The sequence below is a fragment of the Canis lupus genome, chromosome 24 (genome assembly GCF_003254725.2).
Source record: "Canis lupus dingo isolate Sandy chromosome 24, ASM325472v2, whole genome shotgun sequence".
In the NCBI taxonomy this organism is placed as follows: domain Eukaryota; kingdom Metazoa; phylum Chordata; class Mammalia; order Carnivora; family Canidae; genus Canis; species Canis lupus.
The window spans coordinates 6,934,534-6,962,444 of NC_064266.1; the positions used below are offsets into that span (position 1 = coordinate 6,934,534).

Sequence of the window (27,911 nt, forward strand, 5' to 3'; positions counted from 1 at the left end):
AACAGCTTATGTGCATTGCTCTAAAAGCCTGGTTTAGTTTCTCTTTTTCTTTTCTTTTTTAAAAAATAACTAATCCCCTCAAATTCAGCTGAGAAAATGCTGGATTTTGGAAGACAAACTGACTTCAATCAGGTGGAGGACTGCTAAATCAGACTTTATTTTTACTCTGTGTAGGGTAACTCCTGTAAATTGGGTGGCAGTTACGCCCCCCAATCCTATTTTTGTTCCTTTTTTCAACATTTGCAGAGGGAATGCCACTTTCTTTCACATTACTCTGTCTGGCCTCTGTGTTAAATGATGGGTAAGACCACTCAAACGATGGGAAAATGTTCTCTGAGTTCTTTTCTCCTCATCAAAACCAGAAACACATTTTTCAGGTACACAACTCAAATGCATACTCGGGATTGTCTTAGAGTAGCCCAGGCCTGTATCCCAATGGACAAACGTAGTCCTTTTCTGCATCTTCCTAACCTAGGCACCCAGCCTCTGTGTTCCCTCCTCCATATGGCCTTCTAGACTGGACACTGTGGGAGGGACACATAGCACCATTGCCCATAGGAAGGCACATGTGGGAAGAGAGGCTTAACGTGAAGAGCAGCAGCTGAACTCAGACACACTGGGGTTCAATTTGGGAAGAGGTTCCCATTCCTACCACAGATACCCTAATGTCCGGTTCCAGCTGCTTGTCCTGGTTAACCACAACAGTGCTAAAAGACCATTTCATCCCCTGGTACCTGATGGGAGTCAGCTGGTGTAGATAATAACCAAGGGCTTTGCCAGTGGTTCTCAAGCCCTTTGAAGCCCATTGGCTTCAAACCTACTGAATCAGGAACTCAAGGTATAGAGCCCAGCAAGCCATCGTTTAACAAGGCATCCAGGTAATTTGGATTGACTGAGGAGGTGTATGCTCTCTATCATCTGTCTATCTATGTATCTATGTATCTACCATTTTTGCCATGTTTAGCCACTCCACCCTCCAATGAAATTAAGTCAGAGGGTAAGGCCGAAGGGATTTTCAAAAAGAAGAATCTAACTTTGGATGCCAAATACTAGACTAGTATTGCCATTCAAAGTATGGCCCACAGACCAGCAGCATCACCCACTCCTGGAGCTTAGTAAAGTGTGCAATCCCACACCCACCAAGGTCTACCTTGTCAGACAGAATCTCTGGGGGCAGGGTCTAGAAATCACAAATACTCTAATGCCTAAACACACCTAAATTTGACAGCCACTGTGCTGGAATAATATACCAACCACGTTTGTGGTCAGTTTGGCCTTTAACTATTAGAAAAGTCTTAGGGTCAAAAAGCTCTCCTCATTTTGTGCAACTCGTCGGTCAGAGACAGCCAAATGGGAAAGTCTGTTGGGCATGAATTTCATATCTCGTCCATTTCCAAAACAATATTGGCTGGATATTGAATTTGTTATTTTTCTGAGGCCAGAAAACAGAAACCAGCTGTTTCTCATCCTTCCATTCTTCTCTCCCGCCTTTCCTTCTCTTTCCTTTCCTTCTCCCAGCCTTCATTTCCCTAATGCCTTGGAGTCCTTTTCTTCTAATCTCCCAGAAATGCTTAACTATTCGTTTCCACTTACTGTGGCCATGGTAATTAGATTTACCCGAATTAAATCTCAGTTGTGCAACCAACAGAGACTGACATTAAGAAGGGATGGGTCATGATAATAAAAATGCTGCCTAATTTAGCAGAGATTATATAAGCAGGGAGAACTTCATGGTTATTCCCAACTGGAACATGGAAAGATATTGGAGCCTCTCCTTTCTCTGGGGATCTATTAAGACAAGCCTGAATTTTCAACATGGTTTAAAGAAACCATGTTGAGAGGTAATGTATTCCTTTCCTATTGCTGTTGTAACAAATTACCATAGGGTTAGTTTCTTAACATAACACAAATTTGTTTTTGTACGGTTCCAGAGGCCCGAAGTCTGAAATGGGTCTTATGGGGCTAAAATCAAGGTGTCAGCAGAGTTACCTTTCTTCTGGAGCCTCTGGGGAAGAATCCATTTCCTTACATATTTTAGTTTTTAGAGGCTGCTTGCCTTCCGTGTCCCATAGCCTTTTTTATCTATCTTCAAAACTACCAGCATAGTTCTCAGGCATGTGCTCTCTTCTCTCTCTCTGTCCCTGTCTCTGTCTTTCTCCCTCCAGCTCTCTCTGTCTCTGTCTCTCTCAAACACCTCTCCACACATTGTATCTATATTTATCATCTTTATTACTTATCTTATTTAATTACATATAATTACTAGATTTTATGCAAGTTTTATTTTTTGATGGCACAGGATTATTTTAAATATTTTGCTAATGGGAAGAACAGTAGTAATGTAACACACTATGAAATGACTAAATTAATTTTGAAAAGTATTCCCTTACATTGAAACTATATGTCTAAATCTTAACTTACCATACCTCTCTTGATACTGAATATTATCTTATGCACTATGGTCCAAAGTATATGAGAATGAAGGACAGGTTCAGTAAATATCTTGTGTATATTTGAACAATAAACTGAATATTATAAATGGAAAAAAGAATATTCTCCTTTGAAATATGTCTTTAAAAATAAATTTCCACTTCTTTCCCTTTCTTTCCTATTTCTCTGTAGCTTTTTTCTATTTCTATTGGTTTCAATTAAAATCTGAGACTAATAAACTATGACATCTCTGAAACATGAACAGACATGCTTCCATGTCAAAAATGTAAGCTCTAACAATGAAATGGTATTTATTGGTTAGAAACATGACTGATTCATCACGACGTTTCCTTTGAAGATTCACAATGAAATAAAGCGATCACATACAATCAACCCAAACCCCTCACTATTGTTAAAATGCTTACCTCCCTTTTTCTTTTCCTTTTTTTTTAAATCATTGCAGCAGATGTCATAAAATAAATGTAGTGAAACATTCAAGCAGCAAGCTCCCTAATTGTTTCCATCCTGATTATAAAAAACACATTGAAAGGTAAATCCTCACAGTGAAATAAATGAAAAAAATAATTAACATTCAAAGTACTCCTTATACCACCTGCTCTTTACATACTGTGCTGAAATGAAGGCACCTGATGTATAACGAGTAATAAAAAGAAATTGAGTTTCCTTCTAAAACAGAGAAGTAGCACTTACATTCGAAATCTAAATCAGAATGGATATACCTTTTGTACAATCAATAGGGTCTGGAAGCTCCTTCATCTGAGTTAAGTGGTCAAGTCTAAATTCAAGTACAGAAAATATTTTATCTAATATATATCATATATTATTTTGTCACTATTTGTTGTTTTTTTTAGAAAATATTTTATGCCAATAGATGTTGAGTTTCTGTGGTCTTTGAAAGCAGATACTCCAACCATTATCTGAGTTTAAGCTCATATGTTAAAACCTGAGTTAACAATATTTTGGTCTTTACAACAAATTGTGTAAATGGACATAATTACACATTCATATTATTACCATCCCTAACTATGCACCCCACTCACCTTACAGATTAGACCTGCATTTTTGTTAGTTCTGTCACCTAATGGTCTTTCTGTAAAAATGGTTATGATTAGGATGTTTAGCCCAATGGTCCTAATGCAGGTCTCACTTGTAGTATACTTAGAAAAAGCAAAGTTTGGTTCACTGGTAAATAGGTGGAATCTCCTATTATTTTTTTATTTGTATTTAAAAATTTTTTTGAACATTTATTATTGTTTTAAAATATTTTATTTATTTATTTTGGAGCAGGGTCAAGGGAGAGGGACAACAGACATGGTGCTGAGTGCTGAGCCCCATTTGGGGGGGGGGGAGTAGGGAGGGCCTAGATCCCATGGCCCTGAGATCATGACCTGAGCCGAAATCAAGAGTTGGAGGCTCAACAGATTGAGCCACCTAGGATCTGCATAATCTCCTTTTAAGCAGTGGCAAAAAAAAAAAAAAAAGAAAAGTGTTTATCGCTAACTTAAATTTTTATTCTGAGGGAGAAAGAGCCAAGACTTTGGAGTACTCCTTCTCACCATCCAAAGTGTGAAATGCTTGGGGTCCAAGTCACACTGTTTTGGGTTGCCTCTAATGGATGCTAACATCAACATGAGAGGGGGCCATTTTCTTCCAATCCCTCAGTTTGGAGAGGGGTGTGGGCAGAGCAAAAGCTGTGCCTACAGCTGAGCAAAGCATTTTGGGAATAAACCAGCATTTGCAACATAATGAAACATATGTGCATATATGTCGGTGTGTATTAATGAAAACTATGTAATTTAGAAGTTCTTGCATGATAATGAGTGGTTTCACATTCAGGGTAACTTTGGCTACATTCACACATATGGTATAGACTAAGGATCTGCGATTTTTTTCTGTAAAGGGCCAGATAGTCAGTTTCAGGTTTTGCATGTTTTAATACAATTTTATTTGTGGACACTGAAATTTGAATTTAATAGAATTTCCATGTCTCACAAATTATTATTCTTTTCCCCCCACCAATTAAAAGTGTCAAAACCATTTTTTTTTTTAGCTCACAAGCCATATAAAAAGAGACAGTAAGGCCAGATTTGGCTGATGGGTTGTAGCTTGCTAGAAGCCACAGATCACCCTTCAAAGATGGTTTCATTTCATCTTTCCAGCAACTCCAAGAGACATGAGGACAACTACATCTCTCACTAAAGAGAATACTAAGGCTCCAGGAGGCTTAAGCAGCTTACTTACTTATATATAAGTAAGGTATATAATACATAGTAATAATATCTATATGCAATGGGTATATATGAACACAAAAAATAAGAAAAATATATATAAGAAAAATTTGTTTATACTGTATATAACCAGAATGCATATTATTTGCTTACTTTTATATAAACAAATCATATTTCTTATGCTTTTTTTTCACTATTCCATACAAATCCTATACCAAACGCCAGCAGGGTGAAATAAATGTCATACATCTATGGTCCTGATTGGCTGTATATGTCAATATTAGGTGCTTAATAAGTATTTGTTGAATGAATGGAACAATTTCTCACTCTCGGCTATATGATACGCAATAGGAAACGGTATATGAATGTGCTGGCAAGGATCCTACTTCTAGTCAGATTTTTGAGTTAGAAAGAAAAACTAACTTTACTTAATTATATCACCAGTAATTAAGTTTTCCTTACCTAGGCTTAGTGTTGTTTGCACAGTGAAATAAATACATTTTGTAATACTAAGGTGCATTGTTTCCATATCTTAACATCTATGAAATAGAGAATTGTTAAATTTTTGTTGGCTGGGATACTGTGATGAAATTAACTGATCCTATATAGGCACTAACATCAAAAACACAAATACCCAAACTTGTAGAATGGGTTTCAATGACTTAGACGAAAATCCTTGGAAATAGTAGTGAAACAGGGAAGGAGCTGAGGGAGTAGTTCATCAGAAGTGTTCAGCAACAGTCTCTAAGTGAAAAAGTAAGGTAGCTCTATCTTAATAATAATAACACAGTTCCTTTTAATTTCTTTATGGATACTCTTAAAGTCTGAACCATCAAGTGTTTAATAGCACAGAGGACAGTATTTGTGAAACAACACAGATACTGATCATTCTGATTGAAAGTGATTCAGAAGGAGACTCTGAATCTGATGAAGTTTTAGCAATATCTTAACTAATTTATTTAATACATTCCTATGTTTAAGTATTCTCTAGTTATTGATGATAAAATTCTACATCTAGTTATTTTTTTTTAAAGATTTTATTTATTTTGAGAGAGAGCACAAGCAAGGGCAAAGGGCAGAGGAAGGAGAAGCAGACTCTCTGCTGAGCAGGAGCCTGACGGATGTGGGGCTCCATCCCAGGACCCCAGGATCAAGACCCAGGCTGAAGGTAGCTGCTTAACTGACTGAGCCACCCAGGTGCCCCTATGTCTAGTTATTTTAATAGTTATAAAATAATTATAAATTATTTCAATAGTTATAAGATAAGATGTCTAAATGATAAGAAAATGTATCTTACTTTAACTGGCAAGATTTAAAAAAAATTTTTAATGATAAGTAAAATAATGGTGCATCTTACAATTGCAGCATCTTAAAAGTATACGTACATCCACAGTATATGTTCATCTATGGTATATGTAGAATAGCAAATAGCAGCCCTTAGCACAAAATGATACAAATAAATGACAATCTCAGAGATGTAATTAGAGGTTGCTATCCTACCCCAACACTGCTTTGGTACTTTATCATTGTCTGTTAAACCTATCATACAACCAACATTGGCAAATTCAGTGAAATGGGAAAAAGGGTAAAAATGACAGTTTTACCTTCAGTGTACTGCCAAGAAAAATTGTCTAATACTTGACAATGGGTAAAAGAGCTCCCTGGGTATCCCTTCTCTGGAAGGCTGGATGTTGTCCAGCATGCTCTCTGGAACTATCTGATTCTATTGGGTGTTATTCCTTTGATTAATTTTCTGTCAACTAGACTATTGTACACATCTGTAGAGATAGAAGTTAACTTGTAGAAAACTTGTAATATTGAAAATAAGACTTGTTGGCAGCTGTGCAAATGCATTCAGTTTGGTGGAGAAGAAGGAATACATTTTATTGTCCTATATGACATTCAAATTTTAGTACCCCTGAATGTTACGTGTGTATGTGTCTATGTGAGGCTACATTCAGTATTCCTGATTGCATGTGCATTATGGAAATAAATACATCTAACATTTTCTTTTGAATCAGTTTTATATCTTTCTAGTTTCCTCATTAATTAATGATTTAAAGAAAATCTTTTGCATGTATCCACTTTATATTTGTAAGATACACTTGATTTTATCTTTCTGAAAATGACAATTTAACATTATTTACTATCTTGGAGAGGAAGGCAAATATAATGAATATGTCACCCAGTGTTCACAATTTACTCACTATCTTTAGAGGAGACTAATTGTCTGAAATAGTTAAGGACGTATGCAAAATAATATTATGCTTAGATGCAAGTAAAAATCTTTTCATTAGATGTGATAAGAATTAAGGAATTCTTAATTCCTTAATGCCGTACAGAGAGTTGCAGAACTCTAACGGAGCTGACAGGAATAAAAAGTTCCACACCTGGAGACAGAATTCTACTTAAGGGAGAGGTCTGTTTCATCTTTGCAAATTACTCTGATAAGCCACATCGCCATACGCCTCAGGGCAAGACCAGACAACCTAAGCATGCTACAGCGTCAAATTGGAAATGAAATTGGGGAGTTAGGAAGGGGAGAAAATACAAAAAGACAAAGTGGATCCAGAAACAAAGCTGGCTGCTAGAGATTTATTAGAAGAGACGGCCTCTGAAAATTCCCCAGATAGGATAAGGATGGACTAATATTGACAAGTTTTGATCCTATACATATCCTTAAGTTTCTTCCCTCACTTACATGTAAAATGGAGGTTTGGGGTAAATTCTTCTAAATCTTAAAAGATAAGCTGATCCCAGCAAGCTAGAAGATTTGGCCAATAATATTATAGTGTTATTATTCAAGAAGCATGATATATACTTTCTTACTGAGCCAATGCTGAATCTAAATTTACACACATGCATGCAGATATACAGTGTGGAAGCCAAAATTACTATTGCAGACATGAATATACTATTCCTTCTTCTGTGTTTTTTAACTTTAAAATTATAGGTCAGGTACATTTTTATTTGAAGGAGAAACACAGAGGATTAGCAGTCCAAAAATGAATTTTAAAAAGTCATATCAATGTAAATATAAAGATTGTATCTTTACTTGTCATACAGTGCAATTTCAATGAGCTGATTCTATATATATGTATATATATAGAATATATATATATATATATTGCCTACACACAGATATGCAGAAAACTGAAGTAATTTAGCTTAAAAGGTCATAATTTTTATGTTCAGTATATTTAACCAATACAAGGAATTGAATTGAATACAACCAATACACAAATATCTTATATTCTAAAGTAAATTTTTGGTTGACAAATTCCAACTACAAAATACTGATTAGGACAGAAGACCAATAACAGAAGAAACTACCTAAACATGAAATGGCCCTACCCAAACTAAACTGTAGTGCTATTCATGTGAAAAGCACAGCATTATGAAAGTCTACTTCATTTGAAAAGATGAGATAAAAAGACTTTCTGAAAATATAGAGTTCCAGGAAGTTAATTACCCAAGATGCAAGTTCATGTAATATTTTGTTTGAATCAAAAGCATGCCCGAACTATGATTTTCTAGAGCAAAGATCACAGGTTGGAGGAGGAAAAGCTGAATGCCATGGATGCTGTGTGTTGCTACATTGCTGGCATCTAGGCTGCTTTTCAAGGAGAGAGGAAAGGCTCTGTCAGCGATGTTAGAATCCCATAAATGGTGGAAAACACCAAGGGCTGTGCAATGGTGGCTTTGTAAACAAAATGAATCCCTATTGGATTTGATTGGTAGAAGCAGAAGAAAAAGTGATTCACTAACTATGTGTTCCCCAAAAGATGAAACAGTGGCCAGAGGAGCTGTAAGAAAGGATGTTTCCCACATAGATAAGAAAGATGGTGATGGAAAGCCAGCCTGGTTCCAAGTACAATTTGGGTGTAAACCAAATTTGAGCTGAAAAGCATTTTTTTCTGCCATATTGAAAGTATCTTCGGGGAATAATTGGCTGTCCAATAACTGGTTAAGTCACAAAATAAAATATGGTTGACTTAACTGATGTTTTTGTCTGGTCTAGGGCACTTCTGCATTTTTATGAATAAAATGAAACAAGTGAAACTGAGTAAGACCTCTGAATTGGGCTTTCTCAGTGCATTGATGACCATTGGCCCCCATGTCACCTCCCCTTGTTTTATTAAGAGTGCGGTTCTCTGGCCTTCTGTGAAAATTTGTAAAACTGCATTATTGAGTTCACAGTCCGCATTGTACAATCCCAGAGACTGGGATTCATAGAAGGTAAAGAACTGCCTGGAGCCACAGAGCCAGAGCCAGAAACCATGTTTGTCAGAGGCCAAAAAAACTAGCCTACCAACATGATAATTTATAATTTGTGACCTTTTAGTTCACCTTCTACTTGTATCCCCCATCTACACCTATCTTTTCCCAAGAAAGTCTTAGGCCAGAACATAGGTCTTAAGTTTCCAGTAACATTTTGGTCAATCATAGATAAATAAAGAATTACTATTTTATGTTATACTGATCAATGGTACAAGGAAAATAATTGGGATGTATGCCTTCTATGGAACACGTGAAGAAAAATTCCAATATATTCCTAATAAATCATACATGCAAATTATTTGATTATAATAATGACATGATTTTAATATGGTTAAGATTTTATGTAAAATATTTCTAAATTCAACTAGAAATAAAAATCTTCAGAAAAATGTTTTAACTGGCTTTCTATTGTACGCTAAAAACATGAGATTCTGTTTAGAGGAGATCTCCTATAACATTACTTTCCTATTAGGTTATCAGCCTAAATGGTGCTATTTTACTGGATTTCATATGTGCTGCAGATCCTGCTGCGAAAGCATAAAACTGGACTCATTTAGAAAGAGGCAATGTGGCTCTATGAGAAAAACTGCCATATGTGAAACCTCACTTTATGCTTGTTGAAATTTTTGTATTTCAGATCTCCCAGGGATATGTCCATTGTGCTATTGTATAATTTTATCAGCATGAACTTCTGCTGAATATTTTCTCTTCTTTTCAAAAACCCATATTTTGGTAGAGCTAACTTAAAAACTTAATGTTGCAACATCTGTGCTCATACACCTGGGAGCCATAGAAGATGTATCCTGAAGATTATCTACATTTTCTAATCTTATAGAATGCTACAAAATGAGAAAAAAAGGTTATACATTTTTTTCTGGTCTGAATTTTTTTTTTTGAAAGCAACCACTTTCTGTCTCCTTGGATTCTAAAATAACACAACCAATATTTCTAAAGCTATAAGGATATCCTGACAAATATAATGGAATATTCATATATTTCTGTTTTCAGATAAATTTCTAAGACATCTTAAAACTTTCCATTAATAGATACTGAATATACACAAAACCTTTATTTTATTTGAGCTTTATTCTCAAATGTTTTCAAACAAGATTCTAATAACTCTATGAGTCTAGAGAAAGCGAAAAAAAAATTATTCTCATTTGATTTATTTAGTATGTTTACCCCATGGATCTGCCAATAGATCAATGGCATCTTCTTTTAAAAATAGGAATTATGGTTGGATCAGCACTTTCCAAATAGAAGACTGACATCTTGACACAGAAAAAGGAGTTTCTGAATAGAGAGAAATGCCTTCCACCTCACCTTTCATTAATTGTTCTATCTTTATAGAAAAGAATATACATATCAAAACTGCCTGCAGGAGACAGTGCTAAAAAGGGAAAGTGCAGAACAATGTTTTTCATTGAAGGAAAGGGAGAATGTAAAGTTTTTATGAATTCAAAATAGTTAGGAAGGACCACAAAGGGACTTAAGAAACTCCACAAGTGGACTCTCTCGACTCTGTCATAATTTATCAAAGCATGAGAAATACTAAACACCAAGTGCTTTCTATGAGCAGGTATTGGGATTTCTGTACATGTGCCAACTTATTAAAGTTTCTCCACAATGGTAGGTGGCAGGTAATTTTGTCTTTGCCATCTTACAGAGGAGGGAACTGAGGCACTGCAAGTTTGAATAACTTGCCCAAGGCCACCCAGCTTGTCAATGTGGGGCAGAGCTACTCCACAGAGTCCTGGATCTACATTACCCCACTTTCCTTCCGTGACTTTCCTTTATGTGTAGCAGGCTCGCTATTAACTCTTACTTTGAAGCAAGGAGTAAGATGACAAGGGGAGTATTTTTAAGTTATTTCAAATGTAAACACAAACAGGTGAGGCAGGGCCAGGGTTAATGTCTCCCAGAAAGAAGAGTAGGGAAAACCGTTAATTTGAGGCAACAGGCGGGTTATTACTCTCCTGTAGTGAAAAGTCACATTTCAAAAAAGGCAATCCAACTTCAAAGTCACTATCAGCAAGTAGCAGATTTTGGCCTTCACTTCTTTCTCATGTGCCATTCCCCCTGTGTGATAGAGGATGGGCATCCCTGCAAGGGAGAGGCAAGCAGATATTTAATTCTCCAGTAATTAGAGGAGGCTAGATGCTGGAGAACCTCTGGAAGAAGGGACGCGTGTCGGCAAGTGCTGAAAGCCAGTTTTTCCCTCGCAGGTCAAGTTAAAAAGAAGAAAATGTACCAGTTATTTGATGTTCCTCTCTTGCATGTCTTGAGGCACAATACACAAAGTAAATAATTTCCGCTATAGAGAAATTAAACAGGCAGGCAAGACATTGTGTGTTTTACATTAGAGAAGTACAATTGAAGAGCGCAGTGACGTGTATCGGTGTCTGAAGGAAGGGTCCTAGAAAATCTCTGTTATGTCATCAGACAGGAAATATAACCGATATGCCATTTACTTGACCTGCCAGGAACATGGTGCCGTGAACCTGAACTAGGATTTACAATAGAGAAAAAGCTATTAGAAGCAAAGAGATGGAAGATATTGTGCTCTCAATGCAGTGGAAATTAAAAAAAAGGATGTTGAAATCACTAACAGGGCTTAGTAATTAAACTGTGTCAATGCCCCTGCCATGAAGAGTTCATAATTTGGAAGCTGTAGTTACTATTGACCTGATTTTACTATTGAGATCATGTCTGCCTTTTAATTTGGAACCAAAATTGATCACTGTGTTCTATAAACAAGGCCTTGACAGTTGTTACTTTGCAAATGCTTTGCAAACACATATTTATTTAAGAGCAGCATGATTGATGATATAGTATACCAGACAAATCATTTCATTTTTTATTTCATATTTGAGATTCTTTTAAGAGATTGCTTTATAATTTAAAATGGAGTTCATCAAGTTCTTCAATAAATATAAAATTTCTTTGATAATAGTTTTTTAAAATAGATATTTTAAAAAGATGCCTGTCTTTACTCCAATATATTGATTTGATGGCCCAAGCACTCCTTTAAAATTTACAAAGTGTTCGTTCCTCCTGTGTCTTCAGAAATCATTATAATGCTCACTTACTTTTTTAAGAGTAAATATTACTGCAACCCAGTATTAGTGGACAAAGCTTGCAATTTAGAAGGTTCATATAATGTGTATATTTGACATAAATTGCTTCCTTAATCACTACCATATGAAGGATGACAGAAGGAAATCAATACAGAAAGGTTTATCTTTGTGTTTCAAAGCCATCTCACACTTTCTAAGACTCTCATCCATCTAGTCCATAATTTCAATTTCTTATAGGCTTTCTCAATACTGTGATTTTTGTATTCATGATTTTTAAATTAAATTGAAACGAATAATAAAAAACATCTTCAAACTTCTTGAAAGGACAAAAAAACCTGTTAATGTATCTTCTTTTGCTACTTCTAGATTTTATTCTACTCTCACTAGTAGGATCAGGATGAAAGAACTGCTCATTTTTCCCCTTTACAGATCGCTATTGCCAGATGATAACTGATGGTTGCATTCTAGGTGGAAATCCAAAGAAACTCTTTATTCTTGATGGGTTAATTTAAGAGCAGTGCTACCTTTTTCACCTTCTTTGTCTTCTTGGTCATCTGTTAGCGGGATCACTTCTGGTTGCTCCACAGTCGTGGCATCTTCTTGGTTTGGCAAAAGCTCTAAATAGAATGAGACAGAAGGATACTCAGGGATATTTTAATTGGAATCATTGAGAAAATACAGTGACTAAAGCAGAGAAAGTTAATGTGTGTGTTTTTTTTTTTTTAATTTTTCCCCTTCAAGTTTTAAGAAGCACATAAAGCAGAATACTATTGCCATTCTCTGGTAATCATTGCCTAACACATACACGCACACCACTCACAAACAGCAGGACAGACAGAAGTCATGGTTCACAGTTTCATCTCATTCTCTGATAACAATGCATTCTGGTTTCAATACCTTCTGTTTCCATATATGAGCTCTGGGAGTCTGCCTCAAGTTTTATTTCATTCTTTGTTGAATCATGCTCTTGTCCTGTCAAGAACAGCAATTGAAAAAGAAGAGAAATGAGACATGCATGACTGTAGATTTATCCCTGGTTTGAAAAAGCAAAACATTCAGAAACGGTGTTTTGATCATGCATGGAGAGGCAGAGAGCAATTTCAAACCAAAGTGGACAATTTTGCCAATCATCAAATTTATGTCAATTATTTTATGAGAAATAGCCAGGTAATTAGGCAAAAAATCTCTTCTTTGAACTGACTGGTATAACTGGTGTTTAGCTTATCAATGCACTGAACACTGATGAGCACAACCTGGAAGTTTTGAAATTTTAAATAATTCCTGTGCTGTATGGCTATTCTACACCTAATTTCTCTTTAAGATATATACATTTCCTGTATTGAGGATTCCTAGAAAATCAAAACACTAGTATTCTCATTGTCCCATTAAAAGATCATGAACAACTTAAGTAATATGAGCACACAGGGGTTGGGTCACCTAACAGCTCAACTATTCTGTTAAGACACCTACTAAATATGGCAAAGGTGAGGAGAGAATTCAGCCAACGCTTGATTACTCCAAAGCTGATTAGTAATGTTTTTTTTTGTTGTTGTTTTTTTCCCACACCCTCTGGCTTCTCCCCCTCCCCTGTACAGTTTCGAATATTTAAGTGCTCATTAAGAGAGGAAATTGAAATCTGTCCATTTGCCTCATTTTAATGAAAGGTTTTATACTGAGAATATATTTTTTTTTATGCTGAGAATATTGAACTGTTGAATTAGAAAAATCCATAGCTTAGAGTTGGTTATAGGCCTGAAGAGGATATAGAGGGGGCTCTGTTGGGCACATTCCTGTGATAGACTGCATTATTGTTTCAACTGGTCCCTACTTCTTCCCGTAAGAGGATTCTACTTCCATGTCTGTGACCATGTAACCTGCAATGGCCGCTATGGCCGCTATGGGACAAGTGTTTATTCCCATCTGACTGATACCAGGTCTATTAGGGTGACTTAGTTTACAAAATGGCACAGCAACACACATGATGTGTACTACATTTGAGCAGAAGCTTCAAGATCCATTGCATGTTTTCCTCCAACTTTCTTGATCCTAAGAGAGTATGCTACTTCAATCTACATCCTGGAATGAAACACATGGAGCAGAACCACACAGAGACACAACACACCTTTGTTGTAAGCCAATGGGACTTTTAGGATTATTTTTAGGATTATCCAGCAAAGCTAACTGCTGCAACACTTTATTACAGTTTCCTCTTTAATGCAACTATTCTTAAGCTGCCCACTATATGGCTTCCCTTTGGTTCATTCTCTGCTAGCATGACCCCAAAAAGAAATTTTTTGACATCGTTCCTTTCAAGCTCAATTTTAATCAAAAGGATCTGATAAAATAATTACAACAGAGGTATATTTATCCGTCTGATCACTGAAGCTAAATATCTCAAGCTGTCTTTGATGACTGTCATCACTCCTAAAAGTCACTACAATGCCAAGTCTTGACGCTTCTGCAAAATGTTTCTCTTTTCCCACTTTCCATTTCCTCTTCCCCTTTCCTCATTCAGGGATACATTCTTTCTCTTGGATCTGTTACTGTCTTCTCTTATAGTCTATCCAGTGAATTGCTAGCAGAAATGCCTTTTAAAACACGGATTTGATCAAGATGTTTCCCTGCTGATAAACTCTATTCACTTCCATTCTTTTTTTTTTTTTTTCACTTCCATTCTTCTCTCAAAAATACAGGAGTTCAAGCCTCATCTCAGACCTACAGTCAGATTATGCATTTTAACAATATTTCTAGGTGATCTGTATATGCAGTAAAGCTTGAGAAGTGCTGGCATACAGCATATACGTGTATCTGCAAATTATTTATCCTATTAAAAATGCCAGACTTGCCCTAGACATTTCATATACATTATCTCTAATTACCACATTAGCTCTGAAAGTAAGTATTGTGATCCCCATCTGCTTTCAAAATTTCCAACTGGGTTTATCTGACTACAGATTCTTTCTTCCTCTTTGTTTTGCCTGGGAATGTCTTTATTTGTTTTTTAATTTTTAAGCTGAAGTATATCTTGCTTATATAAAACATACAAGTCATAAGTACATAGCTTGGTGACTTTTCACATACGTATACAAGTATCTCCCTGTGTGATCACCACCCAGAACAAGAACACTTCTAGCACGAGTGGTGCTCTTTTGGAACCAATGGATATCCCACTACAGACAAAAGGTAATAGTTTTGCGGGGTTTTTTTTTTTTTTGAAATAGAACTTACACTATATGCTTTCTTGTAGCTTGCTTTTTCACATGTTCTCTGTGAGATTAATTCCAGTTGTTGTGTATACCAATTGCCAATTCTTTTTCACTGATGTATACTATTCCACTATCCAAATATATTATGTCCTATGGATGTTGCATTGTTTTCTGTTTGGAGCCATTATGAAGAACACTGCTAAAAACATTCTTGTGCATGCCTAGATATATGTATTCATACCACTTGGGTATAAGCTCAGGAGTGATATTAGTAAGTAATCAGCAATGCATACATTTGGCTTTACTAAATCCTGAAAAACAGCATTCTGAAGAGTTTGTTCCAATTTGCACTCCCACCAGAAATGTATGAGAATTCCATGTGTGCCTTTTACCCTTTAGACAATTTGATGATACTACTAATGACAAAATTCTTTTATATGAAGAAGAAAGCTGTGCAAAATCTTTCACCCATTTTTTTCATCTTTGGGTACTATATAAAGTGGTGATACTACACTATGGGTCATTTATTCTACAATGTATTATGTGCTACTAAATGGCAGATATGTCAGGTGCTGGAAATAGGTCTTAAATAAAATAGATATAATACTTGGCCTCAAAATGCATAGTTGCAAGGAAAAAGGCATTAAATGTACATAAAGTTCTTTCTAGAAAGATGTGAAGCAGAATTCCAAATTTATGAAAAATCCACTTAGCAGATGTTTATTTTTATTATTTATTTACTTATTTATTTTTTGAGATTTTATTTATCCTTTCATGAGAGACAGAGGCAGAGACATATACAGAGGGAGAAGCAGACTCCCTGCAGGAGCCCAATGTGGGACTCTATCCCCAGACCCCAGGATCACATCCTGAGACAAAGGCAGATGCTCAACCACTGAGCCACCCAGACATCTCAGCAGACTTTTTGATCACGGGAAACTGAGAGAGATAGCCAATATATTGGACAACAACATCAACACTGAGGAACTCTCAAATAGACTAAATGAAATAAGATGGAATTTGACAAGGATAAGTGCTAAATTTTAAAACCAAGTTTATAAATCCAACTTCTAGGAGTGAGATGGGAGGAAATAAATCCTATTTCCAATAAAACTAGAGCCACAGATTTTGCATTCCAAGTTTACCCTAGATAAATACTGGACAGATACCAGTATGGCTGGATGGAAAGAAGGATTATAGCACATGGAAAGTGAAGGGGATTTTTCCACTTATTTCCTGGCAAACATCTTGCCTGGTTAGCTATTCCTAGCTATCCTAATGAACAGGGGACTTAAAACTGAAACATAATAAAAGAGGGGAATTATAGTAAGGGAAAAATATTTTTGTAAAAGATATATTCAACGGGATGAGCACTGGGTGTTATTCTGTATGTTGGCAAATTGAACACCAATAAAAAATAAATTTATTATTAAAAAAAGATATATTCAGAAAAACAAAAGCAGTGTTTTTGTGTTTGCAATGAACTCTGAGAACTGATGAATAAGGAAATGAAAAGATGGATTGACTGAAGAGGAAACTGAGACAATCAGAAAAATCTACAAGCCTAAAAACACAATAACAGCATAAACATGGACAATGGATGTCATAAGAGAGAATGAATGCTATTCATATATTAGTGAATGCTGTTCATAAATTAATGTTTCAGAAATCAAAGTTTTGAATTAAAATTCATTAAGAAAGCAAAAGTCAGGGAGAAAAATGACACATGAAAAGATGATATATACAGAGGACAGAAAATAACAATAGAATTTCTAATTAATGGATTAGAGGAAGTCTAAGCAACTATTTTTTTTATGTGATAGCAACCATTAAAAATATATTATGAGATTTTCAAGGACTGTAGAACATAGAATATGATTTCATTTTTTGTAACTATGGAATCATTACATATGCCTTTATATGTATTTAGATTAGTGGGGACAAAAACTGGAAGGCTTTATCTCCTATTTAACACTGATTATCTTTGGATGGTAGGTGGAATTTTAATTTACAGAATTTTTATTTTGCTAACCTGCATTTCATATTTTACAACAAATGCATATTATCTAATTTAATAATTATAATGAAACAATTTAGAAAACAAAAATGCTTTCAGTGATATCATAGAAGAAAAAACTATAACTAAAAGGTGTTTGTGGTTAGCTAAATTCAGTTACTTTGGCTTGATATCTATTGTACTTGAACTCTAAAAAACATGGGAAATTCAGCTGTTGAGTAGCTCTTTCTTCTTGCATATTCTTCTTTTTCTACTTTTTTTTTTTTTTTTTTTTGTCTTTTGGCCAAATCACCTACCTTTCTTCTATGTCACAACCTACTCATCATTTTCTAAACACCTTATGTTATTTCTTGCCTTTGTGTCCACTTAACGTGTATTCTCACTGGTTGAAATATCCCCATTTCCCCTCTTTCTATCTGATAAAATTCTCTTCATCTTTCAAAACTAAGTCATCAACTTACCTTTCTTTGTGACGTCCTCTAAATCACTAGTCAGAATCAATCATTTTTATGTTTTTGCTTATTGAATTCCTTTGCTCATTTATCTGCTTATTATTCTCCTTACCACATTGTAATATAGTGGTATCTCTTGGTCTCTCTTACTGGGCTATGAACATTATGAAACTGTGCTTTATTCATATTTCCCCTCCCAGAACCTACTAATGAGTGATCAATAAATGTTTAATTAACTGGCTGTCCATTACAGCATGCATCAATGTCTGCAAATAGTAATTAGGGATTATAACTTATTTTCTATTGCATCCTTTAGCAACAAGGTAAGTGCCTTTGGCTGCATATCCATATACTATATTTATTACAAAGAACCCTGAAGGAAGAACTTAAGTTTTAGGCAAATCACAACCTCTTTGGGCTTCAGGTTCATTATCTATTTACTTTTAAGGATGCAAAACTGGATAATAACTTAGATTCCCTCTATCTATGGCATGATATGAGGCTCTGTCTCCTCGTGAAGTTTTTAGTTACCACCAATGTTTGTTTATTGGGTGGATGATTTTGAGAGAGGACGTTCACTGTTTGAGTGAGCCTCATTCCCTATCACTGTGGTGATAGGGAACCGACCCCACACCTACTCTTGGGTCACTGCGGGGAACTTTGACTCATCATTTGCAATTTGGCTTTGTCGTATGATGAAGGCAAAGAGTAGAGCATTCAGAGAATAGAAGCAGCCACTCTGTTCCTGTGTGTCCCCACTCCCAGCGCCCCACTTGATAAATCTTCACAGGAATTCAATCAGGGATAGGAAGACAGTGATTCTACAGGGCCTGCGGCACCTGCTGTTGGGGGGACTGCTGGTGGTGGTGGCAGCCTAAGGCTCTTGATGAATACTAGGGATTTTTCTCTTTGACTAGTAAAGGCTGGCATTTCACTTTGAGGATAAGAGGCCATTGCAAAGTTCTTTTGGAGCATTTCTCTCTTCTGCCTTTTCACTTGTCCCCACTCTTGATCTGTTTCACCTGTGTGCTTTACATATTTTAGCAATCTTTTCTTGAAACAGAAATACAGGTATTTTCTTCTTTCTAATTTTTCTGAAATGAAGTCAATAAAAAACAGGGAGAGAAGTGAAGTGCACAGCTTTGAAATCCAAGAATAATCATATTTTCTCATTCCTGAGGCAAGCCAGGACTGGGCATATTACTCAAAGAGGAGGTACATGTGAGCTCCTTGCCCTGCACCCAGGCCTGCTGTGTGTTAATGATGACTCCAGGGGTCTCCAGCCCTTCTGTCTTTCTCTGCAGTGCGCTCAGACATTCCATGTTTCATCTTGCTTCTTGACCCCATGCAGGCAAGCTTTATGTTTGCTTCTCCACATTCAGTCTAGTTGAATTCCACCCACTGTCCTCTGCCCTAATCCCTCCTGGCAGAGGAAACAAAGGAACATAAAGGGTCCCACAGTTTATGTATATATTTTTATATAGTGAACTCAATCATCCATGCTAATGGGAGGGGACTATTAGAACAGATAATCCAAAAATCCATTCACTTTTCTTTAGAAATAGATCACGTGATTATTTCTTGGAGCCCTGGTAATTAAGTTTGGCTCAAGCTAATGCTTTAAATAATTTGCATAAAAATTGGTCTAGGGCCATCAGTCTGGAACTAAACATTTTGAGAGGATAAACCTAACTGCACTCTGTAAATGGACTGGTTCTGAACAATAGTAACAAAAGTATAGTTCTATTGTTTGCAGATTACTATATGCTCAAATCTTCATGAGAACAAAGACTTTGTTGTCTTCAATGCTTGTCTTAAAGACAATGGAAATTGCATCCTTTTGTTAAACTTGATTGCTGCTAATATTCAAAATTTTATGTTTATCATGTGTAAAAATAACCCCAGCTTAAGAGCAAAAATTAAACCCAGATTTGTGTGAATTTGATTATCTTCTAGACATCCTTCATTTTTTTCCTGGGGCCCCAAAAACTTACTACCTAATGTAAATTATTTCTAAAATTATTTTTTCCTGCAGTTGCAAAAGAATTGTAGTTTCCTTCTAGAAACACTGAAAAGTACATATAATTATTGAGAGCTATGAATAATTTTATAACTATAATTTATAGCTATAATAATTTTATAACTGTCACTGTTAATATTGTAAACTATCTTTCTGTTGTGTGCACATATATATGTAGATATACATCTGCATATACATATGAGCGTATACAGATGCATGCAGATATACATTTGTATATGCATATATGTGTGTATTCCCATGTCTGTAGATATATATCTTATATGTATACATATATATGGATCTCTCTATATATGTGTTAGTGAGTCTTTGTGTATGTAGCTCAATACACATATACACATGCAGAAATATACACATATATCCTGGGATCAAAATGAATTTACACTCTGATTCTTGCTTTTTTAGCTCATAATTTTACAAGAATCTTACACTGTTATTAAAATTTCTTCAGAGGGATGCCTGAGTGGCTCAGTGATTGAGCATCTGCCTTTGGCTCAGGACGTGATCCCAGGGTCTGGGGATGGTGTCCCACATTGGGCTCCGTATGAAGCCTGCTTCTCCCTCTGTCTATGCCTATGTCTCTGCCTCTCTCTCTGTGTCTCTCATGAGTAAATAAATAACATCTTAAAAAAATAATAAAATAAAATTTCTGAAGTAGTTTTATTTTTAAAAGATGCAGTATGGGGATCCCTAGGTTGCTCAATGGTTTGGCGCCTGCCTTCAGCCCAGGGCATGATCCTGGAGACCCGGGATCGAGTCCTGCATCAGGCTTCCTGCATGGAGCCTGCTTCTTCTTCTGCTTGTGTCTCTGCTTCTCTCTCTTTTTCTCTCTCTGTGCCTCTCATGAATAAATAAAATAGGAATCTTAAAAAAAATGCAGTATATTCCATAGTATGTACAAAATTTTTGACATTTCCTTCTTTTTTTCCCATTAAACATAGTATTGTGATGAAGATTTTTGTAAATACACATCTCCCTAGTCTTGGTGGGTGTTACTTTAAGACAAAGTCCTAAAGCATAATTCTAGGCTAATAGTATGAACACTTTACTTTTTATTAGATTTTGTCAAAATTGCTGATGTGGTTATGTCTTTCATTCTCCCACCAATAGTGTGTGAGCCTGATTGGATACCTTACTCCCACTAATTCTCCTACATAAACTTGTTTGATTAAAACTGAAATCGTGTTTTATTTGCATTTCTTTAAGAAATAAAGAGATAGGCCATCTCTTCATATTTGTGATTGTATTTCTTCTTCTGTAAATTATAATGGAGTCCTTCGCCCATTTTCCTTTTTTTTTTTTTTATTGCTTTATAAGATTTTTTTCTCTTTAAGAAAATTGATTCTTTGTCATTTAGGCTGAGAGTACTTTTCCTAGTAGTTTTTCTTTAGAATTTGATTATAATCTTTATCATGTCAAAATGCATATATTCAGATTTAGCCATTTCTCTTTCTTATGACATATATTGATGCATGCACACACATTGCAGATATATATACATATATATGTGAATGCCTTTTTATAACATATGTATACAATCATGTGTTTGTGCATTTTGTTTACAGTTCAAAAAGCAGTTCTTATTTCAAAATTTTTTAAAAGTCACACTTTTGTTTTTTTAGTCTGGTAATTTTAGTTTCATTTTTACATTTCATCTTTGCTCCTCCTGTAATTTAGGTTAGTATAAGGAATGAGATTCGGATTCAGGTTATTCTTCCAAATGGCCAAGCAGTTGTCTTAATGCCATTTATGGAGTCATCTGTCTTTGAAATGTCAGCCTGAAGATGTGCTAAAAACCAGATCTACTTTAGTCCATTTCTAAAGTCTTTATTCCATTTCATGGATTGACTTGTTTGCCTATTCCTATAGTAGGACTACAGTGTTAATCACATTTTTCAAAGATACCATATTTTTGTAGTCTATTTATTCTGTCATTGACTGAAAATATATCTGTGAATCCCCCATTGCATTTCCAGTTGGATTTTATTCTTACTGTATCATCTGCCATATAAAGACCCATCATTATTATATTAAATCATGGAATTAAATTTTTACTGATATAAAATGACCAAATCTTTCTTGCTCCAGACTCTGTTTTTTTTTAAAGAATTTATTTATTTATTCATGAAAGACACACAGAGAGAGGCAGAGACACAGGCAGGGGGAGAAGCAGGCTCCCTGTGGAGAGCCCAATGAGGAACTGGCTCCTAGGACCTGGGATCCCAACCTGAGCCAAAGGCAGATGCTCAACACTGAGCCACCCAGATGGCCCTCTTGCTCAAGACTTTTTGCTGGAATTCTAACTGGATAGATTCTAAAGTAGTTTCTCATTCTTTCTTTTAATGTTCATTTCCCAAATATACCTTTCCTGAATTTATATTTTTTAAACCTTTACTATTTTTTAAAATTAATTCAATCCAACTGGTTTTTACACTTAATAAATTAACCTAATTACCTTTCTTGTCATAACTACTTGCCTGTGTTTCTGTTGTCTTATTTGATATATTGTACTTTTGTTACACTGCTACTTACTTTTTAAAGTTATTTCCATTATTGAAAATACTCATATTTGGTATGAAACATACCAGGAAATTGAGAGAGTATCTTCCATTAATTCTATTGTGATTTAATTCTATTTGTGATTATCATTAAATTTTTCAAAGGTATTCTTAACCCTAACTTATATTGTCAGAATCTGTAGCAGAACACAATTTTTACTTTTTGACTACCTTTATTGAAATCAGCTTTTGTGCAACCCTCCCTACTCCCCACCATAATCGTGATTTATAAATTCTGGCATTTGATACTTCTTTCCTTTTCTCTCCCTCCTTTCTTCCTTCTTCTTTTAACTAATCTTTAAAAATGTAACAAAGTATAGGAAAGTGCACAACATTGAGAGTTCAGTTAAACAACCAAAAGCAAATAGAGAAACTATACTTTCTTATAGTTATAGAAACTATATGTATCCATCCAGTCCAGAAGACCAGCTCATGGGCCAATCAGAACCTCCCCCTTAATCACCAAAATTTAATCAGCACCTTAACTAGATTCCCTTTATTATTTTTCCACTCAAGTATGCTTTTCTAAATAGCATCACTATCTTTTCCTGCTTTTCGAATTTGATATGAGATATTGTACAATATATATGCTTCTGTACCTTCTTTGATTTAACATTATACTTGTAAGAGTCATTCATGTTTTAGCCTGTAATTTTAGTTGTAGTTTCCAATGAGACTTCTGCTTCCTCTTTATATCTATTTCCCTGTACCTGTTTTTTTTCCTCTGTTTTTGAAATTTTTCTGTTTATCACTGATGTTGAACAAGATGATGATGATGTACTTAGTTATAATTTCCTTTATGTTTCTTGTGCTCCGAGATTATAGAACTTCTTGGATATGGATTCACAGTTTTCACCGAAGTTTTGGAAAATTTCAATCATTTTTACTTCAAATATTTTTTGTCTTCCTTTTCCATGCTTTGCCTTCAGATATTTCGATTTATGTATATTGGACTTGCAATTACCTTTATAGTTCTTTCATAGCTCACTGATTATATTTTTGTTTTCAATCATTTATTCTCTTTGTGTTTCAATTTGGATGGTTTCTATTGCTACTTCTTCAAATTCACCACTCTTTTCTTCTTCAATGACTAATCTGCCATTATTCTCATCAGGTGTAATTTTCATCTCAGACATTTAGTATTTCATCTCTAGAAATTCAATTTGTGTCATTTTATACCTTTAATGTCTCTAATTAACATGGACAATCTTCCTTTTAGCTTTCAGAAGACATGGAATATGATTATAATAACTTTTAACATGGCCTTTCACATTAATTACACAATCTGTACCATTTCTGAATTGATTTGTATTAATTGATTTCTCTTCTCTTATATGTCATACTTTCCTGCTCCTTGTCAAGAATTGGTATCATCAGTACTCATTTAGACTTATCAAATAATTACCATTTACCTTGCTTTTTCTTCTTTTTCTTCATCTTTTTCCTTCCATCTGGTATCAATACCCTCCTACCTGAAGAACACCAAAATTCTCTGTTGGTGAACTTTTCTTTTCTTTTTTTGGCCTGAAATTTGCTTGATTAAATTTATTCTTGAAACACAACTTTTTTTTGGCTTAGAATTCTTGGTTGGCTATTATTCTGCTAGATTGTCTTCTTATTTCTATTGTATCTATTAAAGTCAGGTATCAGTCTAATTGTTTAAGGATTTCTTTTTAGATGTCCTGTTTATCTTTGATTTTCAGCAGTTGTACAATGATGGGCATACTTGTGGATTTATTTTGCTTAGAGTTCAAAGGGTTTTAGGAAGATGTGATCTGATGTCTTTCATTAATATAGGTCATTTCTCAGCACAATTTTCTGAAATACTGCTTCTGCTCAATTACCTCACTCCTTTCTGTCTGGGATTCCAATTGATTTATCATTTATCCTCTATATTTGTTCCCTTTCTTTAGTGTTTATCATTCCTTTTCTTTCTCTACTACTTTTATTTTGGATATATTCTTCTGACTTAACTTCTAGTGCACAAATTCTCTTTCATCTGTGTGTAATATGCATTTAAACCATGAATCTATTCATTGCATTCTTCATTTCAATTATTGTATCTTTCACTTCTAGACTTTCTTTTCTTTTTCTTTTATGATGCTTTGTTTTGAATTTCTACTTCTCAGCTAATTTTTTCAATGTCATCTTTATCCTCCTATAACAGCCAGGAAAATTATTTTATACTTTATGTTTTAACTGTAATACTTTCAGCCCAAATGGGCTTATTTCTTTTTTAAAAAAGATTTTATTTATTTATTTATTTATTTATTTATTTATTTATTTATTTATTTATTTATTCAGAGTGAGAGTGAGAGAGCACAAGCAAGGGGAATGGCAGAACCCAACCTGGGGCAGATGCTTAATCAATTGAGCCACCCAGGTGCTCTGGGTATGTTTCTCTTGACTTTTTTTTTATGTTACCATGTTTCATTTTTTTTTTTTCTGGATTTTTTTGTGTGTGTGTGTATGTGCTAGACATGCTGGAAATTCTGGCTAAAAATTCGTTTTTGTAAATGGTTTTACATTGGTTTTTCTCAGGTGCCTATGGGGAATAGTAATCTGGGTTGATCTTCATTTATTTTGAGGATTGAGATGATTCAAAGATGGGCATCAGTCTTTCAGAAAGTTGGTCTCCTGCTGCTTGATTCTTTCTGCTAGGATACATATCTTTAGGGTTTCAACAAAGAAACCACGGGGTTTACCGTGGTCCCTTGCCCTTTTCAGCAATAGGACTCTGGATACATTTTGCAGAATCAGCAAATGACCAAGAAAAAAAAAAAAAACAGCTTCAAGTTCTGAACTCACATCTCTGGATATCTATTTTCTCCCAGAACCTAGCCTGACAATTTTTCACTATCCTGTTAGTTCTCTGGTGCCTTTAAACAGACTCCATACCTTTTTGTTTTTGGTGTAGTTTGTCTAGTTATCTTCAGGGAGAGTAATGGTCTAAGTTATTTAGACTTTCATTCCTGAAAGTAGAAGTCTCTCCTTTTTCCTTCTCATTTTAAAGCAACATATACTGTAATTTTCAAAGATAAAAGTGTACATTTAGTTAAGGTATTCTGATCCTAATTTGGAAGCAATTATTTCAACATTTTCATACATTTAATGAGTCTCTTATCACATACTTCTTTCCAAGTGTGACTTTCTCAGTCTTAACTTTTTCCTTCCTTTCTATATTTACTGGTTTTGCACAGGATTTCTGTTAGTTTACTCACAGGAAGGATACTTGGGTGGCATATTTTCTTAATCTATGAATTCCTGAGAAAATGTTAGTCTTGACTTCATGCATGAGTAGTAACAACTTCACTAAATATAGAAACTGTGTACTTTAGAGCAATTGAAATGTTCGTCCATTTCATCTAGTGTTTAGAATTGTGGAAGAAGAAAGTCAAGGCTAATCCGATTTTGGTGATTTTGTTTGTAACCTGATTTTTATTTTCTTATGTGCTTTCAAAGCCTTTCTTTATCACTGATGTTCAGAAATTCCATGAGGCTTTGTAGATTTCTGTTCCTATCTTTGTCTATAAATAAGTATGTATACTCTTGTGTTTTGGGTGGAAGAACTGGTTTACATTAGGAAAACTTTTTTCTGTTATTTTTCTAAAGATTGTTTTCATTTTTGTTTGTTCTAGCCTCTCTTCTTGGTATTCCATGGATATGTAGATTTAATTACCTCGATCTGTTGTCTATATGTGTCACATTTTTCTCATTGTTATCATTTCTTCATTTCTGTAGTTGCAAATCTGATGCCTATAGAGTTTAGGCAGGTAACAAAAATAATGTCAGCCAGTACAAAAATAGTGAATGATGAGGATAGCAGAGAGCAAATTTCCCTTCTAAACTTGGCAGCTACAAATCACTTGATATTCATAAAAATAAAATATTACTATATTCCATTTTTCCCAGAAAAACTAAAATCTGTTTTTTAAATGTAATATTTCTCAGCAGAAAAAAATTTAAAAAGGACCTTGCAACTTACCATTAGGATGATCTTGGCCACACTCAGAATGATCTGTTACTTCATTGTCTTTTGTGATATTCTTGTCCTTTGCAGAATCTGCCACAACAAATAAGCAAAACATCTAGTCAGCATTTTTAACTGGGAAATAAAGCAGCTTCCAACACTGTCATGATATATCTATCTTTGGGAGATGGAATTTATTTTTTTAAACACCATTAAAATACTTAGATATTTTCATAGTAAATAAGCTGTTCCTAAAGTTACTGCATAAGAGGTCTTGTACAAAGCTTACAAAGGTAGGATGATACAAATTTGATTGGGTCATCTTTTTGCAACAAAGAAGAAAATGTAAGCAGGTTTTATGCATTAATGAAAGTCTTTGGAGAATTGTGCAAAAGGATATGAAAGGAAGGCAAAATAGGGGAGATTAAAGGAATATCAATTTTAATGTTCTTAATGCTTCCATTACTGCAATTGTTCATATACAGGAGCCTTGAGTCCTTGAATAAGCCAGATGTAGAGCTTTGATATCCAGTTGTAATTAAGTTCATCTTCCTGAGGCACACACTACCAGTAGAACAATAGCAAAGGGGAAGGCAAACCTTCTGTTTTGTGCAATTTCATCCTCTCCCTCATATAGCACATTTAAATGTGAAATCAGCATAAGTTCATCTTTTTGTTGTTGTTGTTGTTATATGATATACTTCCAGGAAATAACATGGCCAAATAGGTTTCAATGACTATGGACTGTTGCAAATCTATGCAGGATTCCTTGTTAGATGTTTTTTCTTTTTTTTTTTTTATATATATATTTTTTTATTGGTGTTCAATTTACTAACATACAGAATAACACCCAGTGCCCATCACCCATGCACTCCCACCCCCCGCCCTCCTCCCCTTCTACCACCCCTAGTTCGTTTCCCAGAGTTAGCAGTCTTTACGTTCTGTCTCCCTTTCTGATATTTCCCACACATTTCTTCTCCCTTCCCTTATTTTCCCTTTCACTATTATTTATATTCCCCAAATGAATGAGAACATATAATGTTTGTCCTTCTCCGACTGACTTACTTCACTCAGCATAATACCCTCCAGTTCCATCCACTCCTTGTTAGATGTTTGAGGCCTTTCTGTAGACTCTTTAGAAAGCCATCATAAAGGGCATGTGGGTGGGTCAGCAGGAAGACTTAAATTGGGCCTTTTATTCCCTCCAAAAGTATTTATTAAGGGCCAACTCTACGTTAGATACTTCTTGAGGCTAGGGAGTCAATACTAATTGACTCTGCCTTCATACAGGTTACAATCTAGGGGGTATTTTTTATGCAGCTAAAAGAGTGGTAATCCAAAGATATCTAAAAGTCATGAGCTTATCTTCTATGCATATGGCCATGGAGCAAACTGGGCATGGCAGGCTGACACTTCTGTTACTTTAAAATGGGTTCCTTACTGAGTTCACATTGCTCCATTGAATTGTAACACCCAACAGAGCTGAATCAGAGTCTCAAAGCATTCTTTCTTTCCTTACTCCTTTTACCTCTCTCCCTCCCCACACTAGGAGATAGTTTTAAACAATGCAGTTTGGAATATTATGAGAAAGTCTGTTTCTTTAACCTGCCACAAGCAACATTTGATGGACAAGTGA

General features: G+C 35.1%; 1 protein-coding gene across 4 annotated transcripts in view; it reads right to left on the reverse strand.

Annotated features, from left to right (window-relative positions):
- The window catches only part of MACROD2 (mono-ADP ribosylhydrolase 2), a 1,929,479-nt gene that overhangs the window by 55,412 nt on the left and 1,846,156 nt on the right, over nucleotides 1–27,911 (reverse strand). For all 4 annotated transcript variants that reach the window (XM_049100432.1, XM_049100431.1, XM_025469286.3 and 1 more), the window contains 3 exons: nucleotides 26,291–26,368; nucleotides 12,932–13,006; nucleotides 12,559–12,651 (listed from right to left, as the gene is read on the reverse strand). In XM_049100432.1, coding sequence (XP_048956389.1) covers nucleotides 12,559–12,651; nucleotides 12,932–13,006; nucleotides 26,291–26,368 — 246 coding nt within the window. The remainder of the gene's footprint in view (nucleotides 1–12,558; nucleotides 12,652–12,931; nucleotides 13,007–26,290; nucleotides 26,369–27,911) is intronic.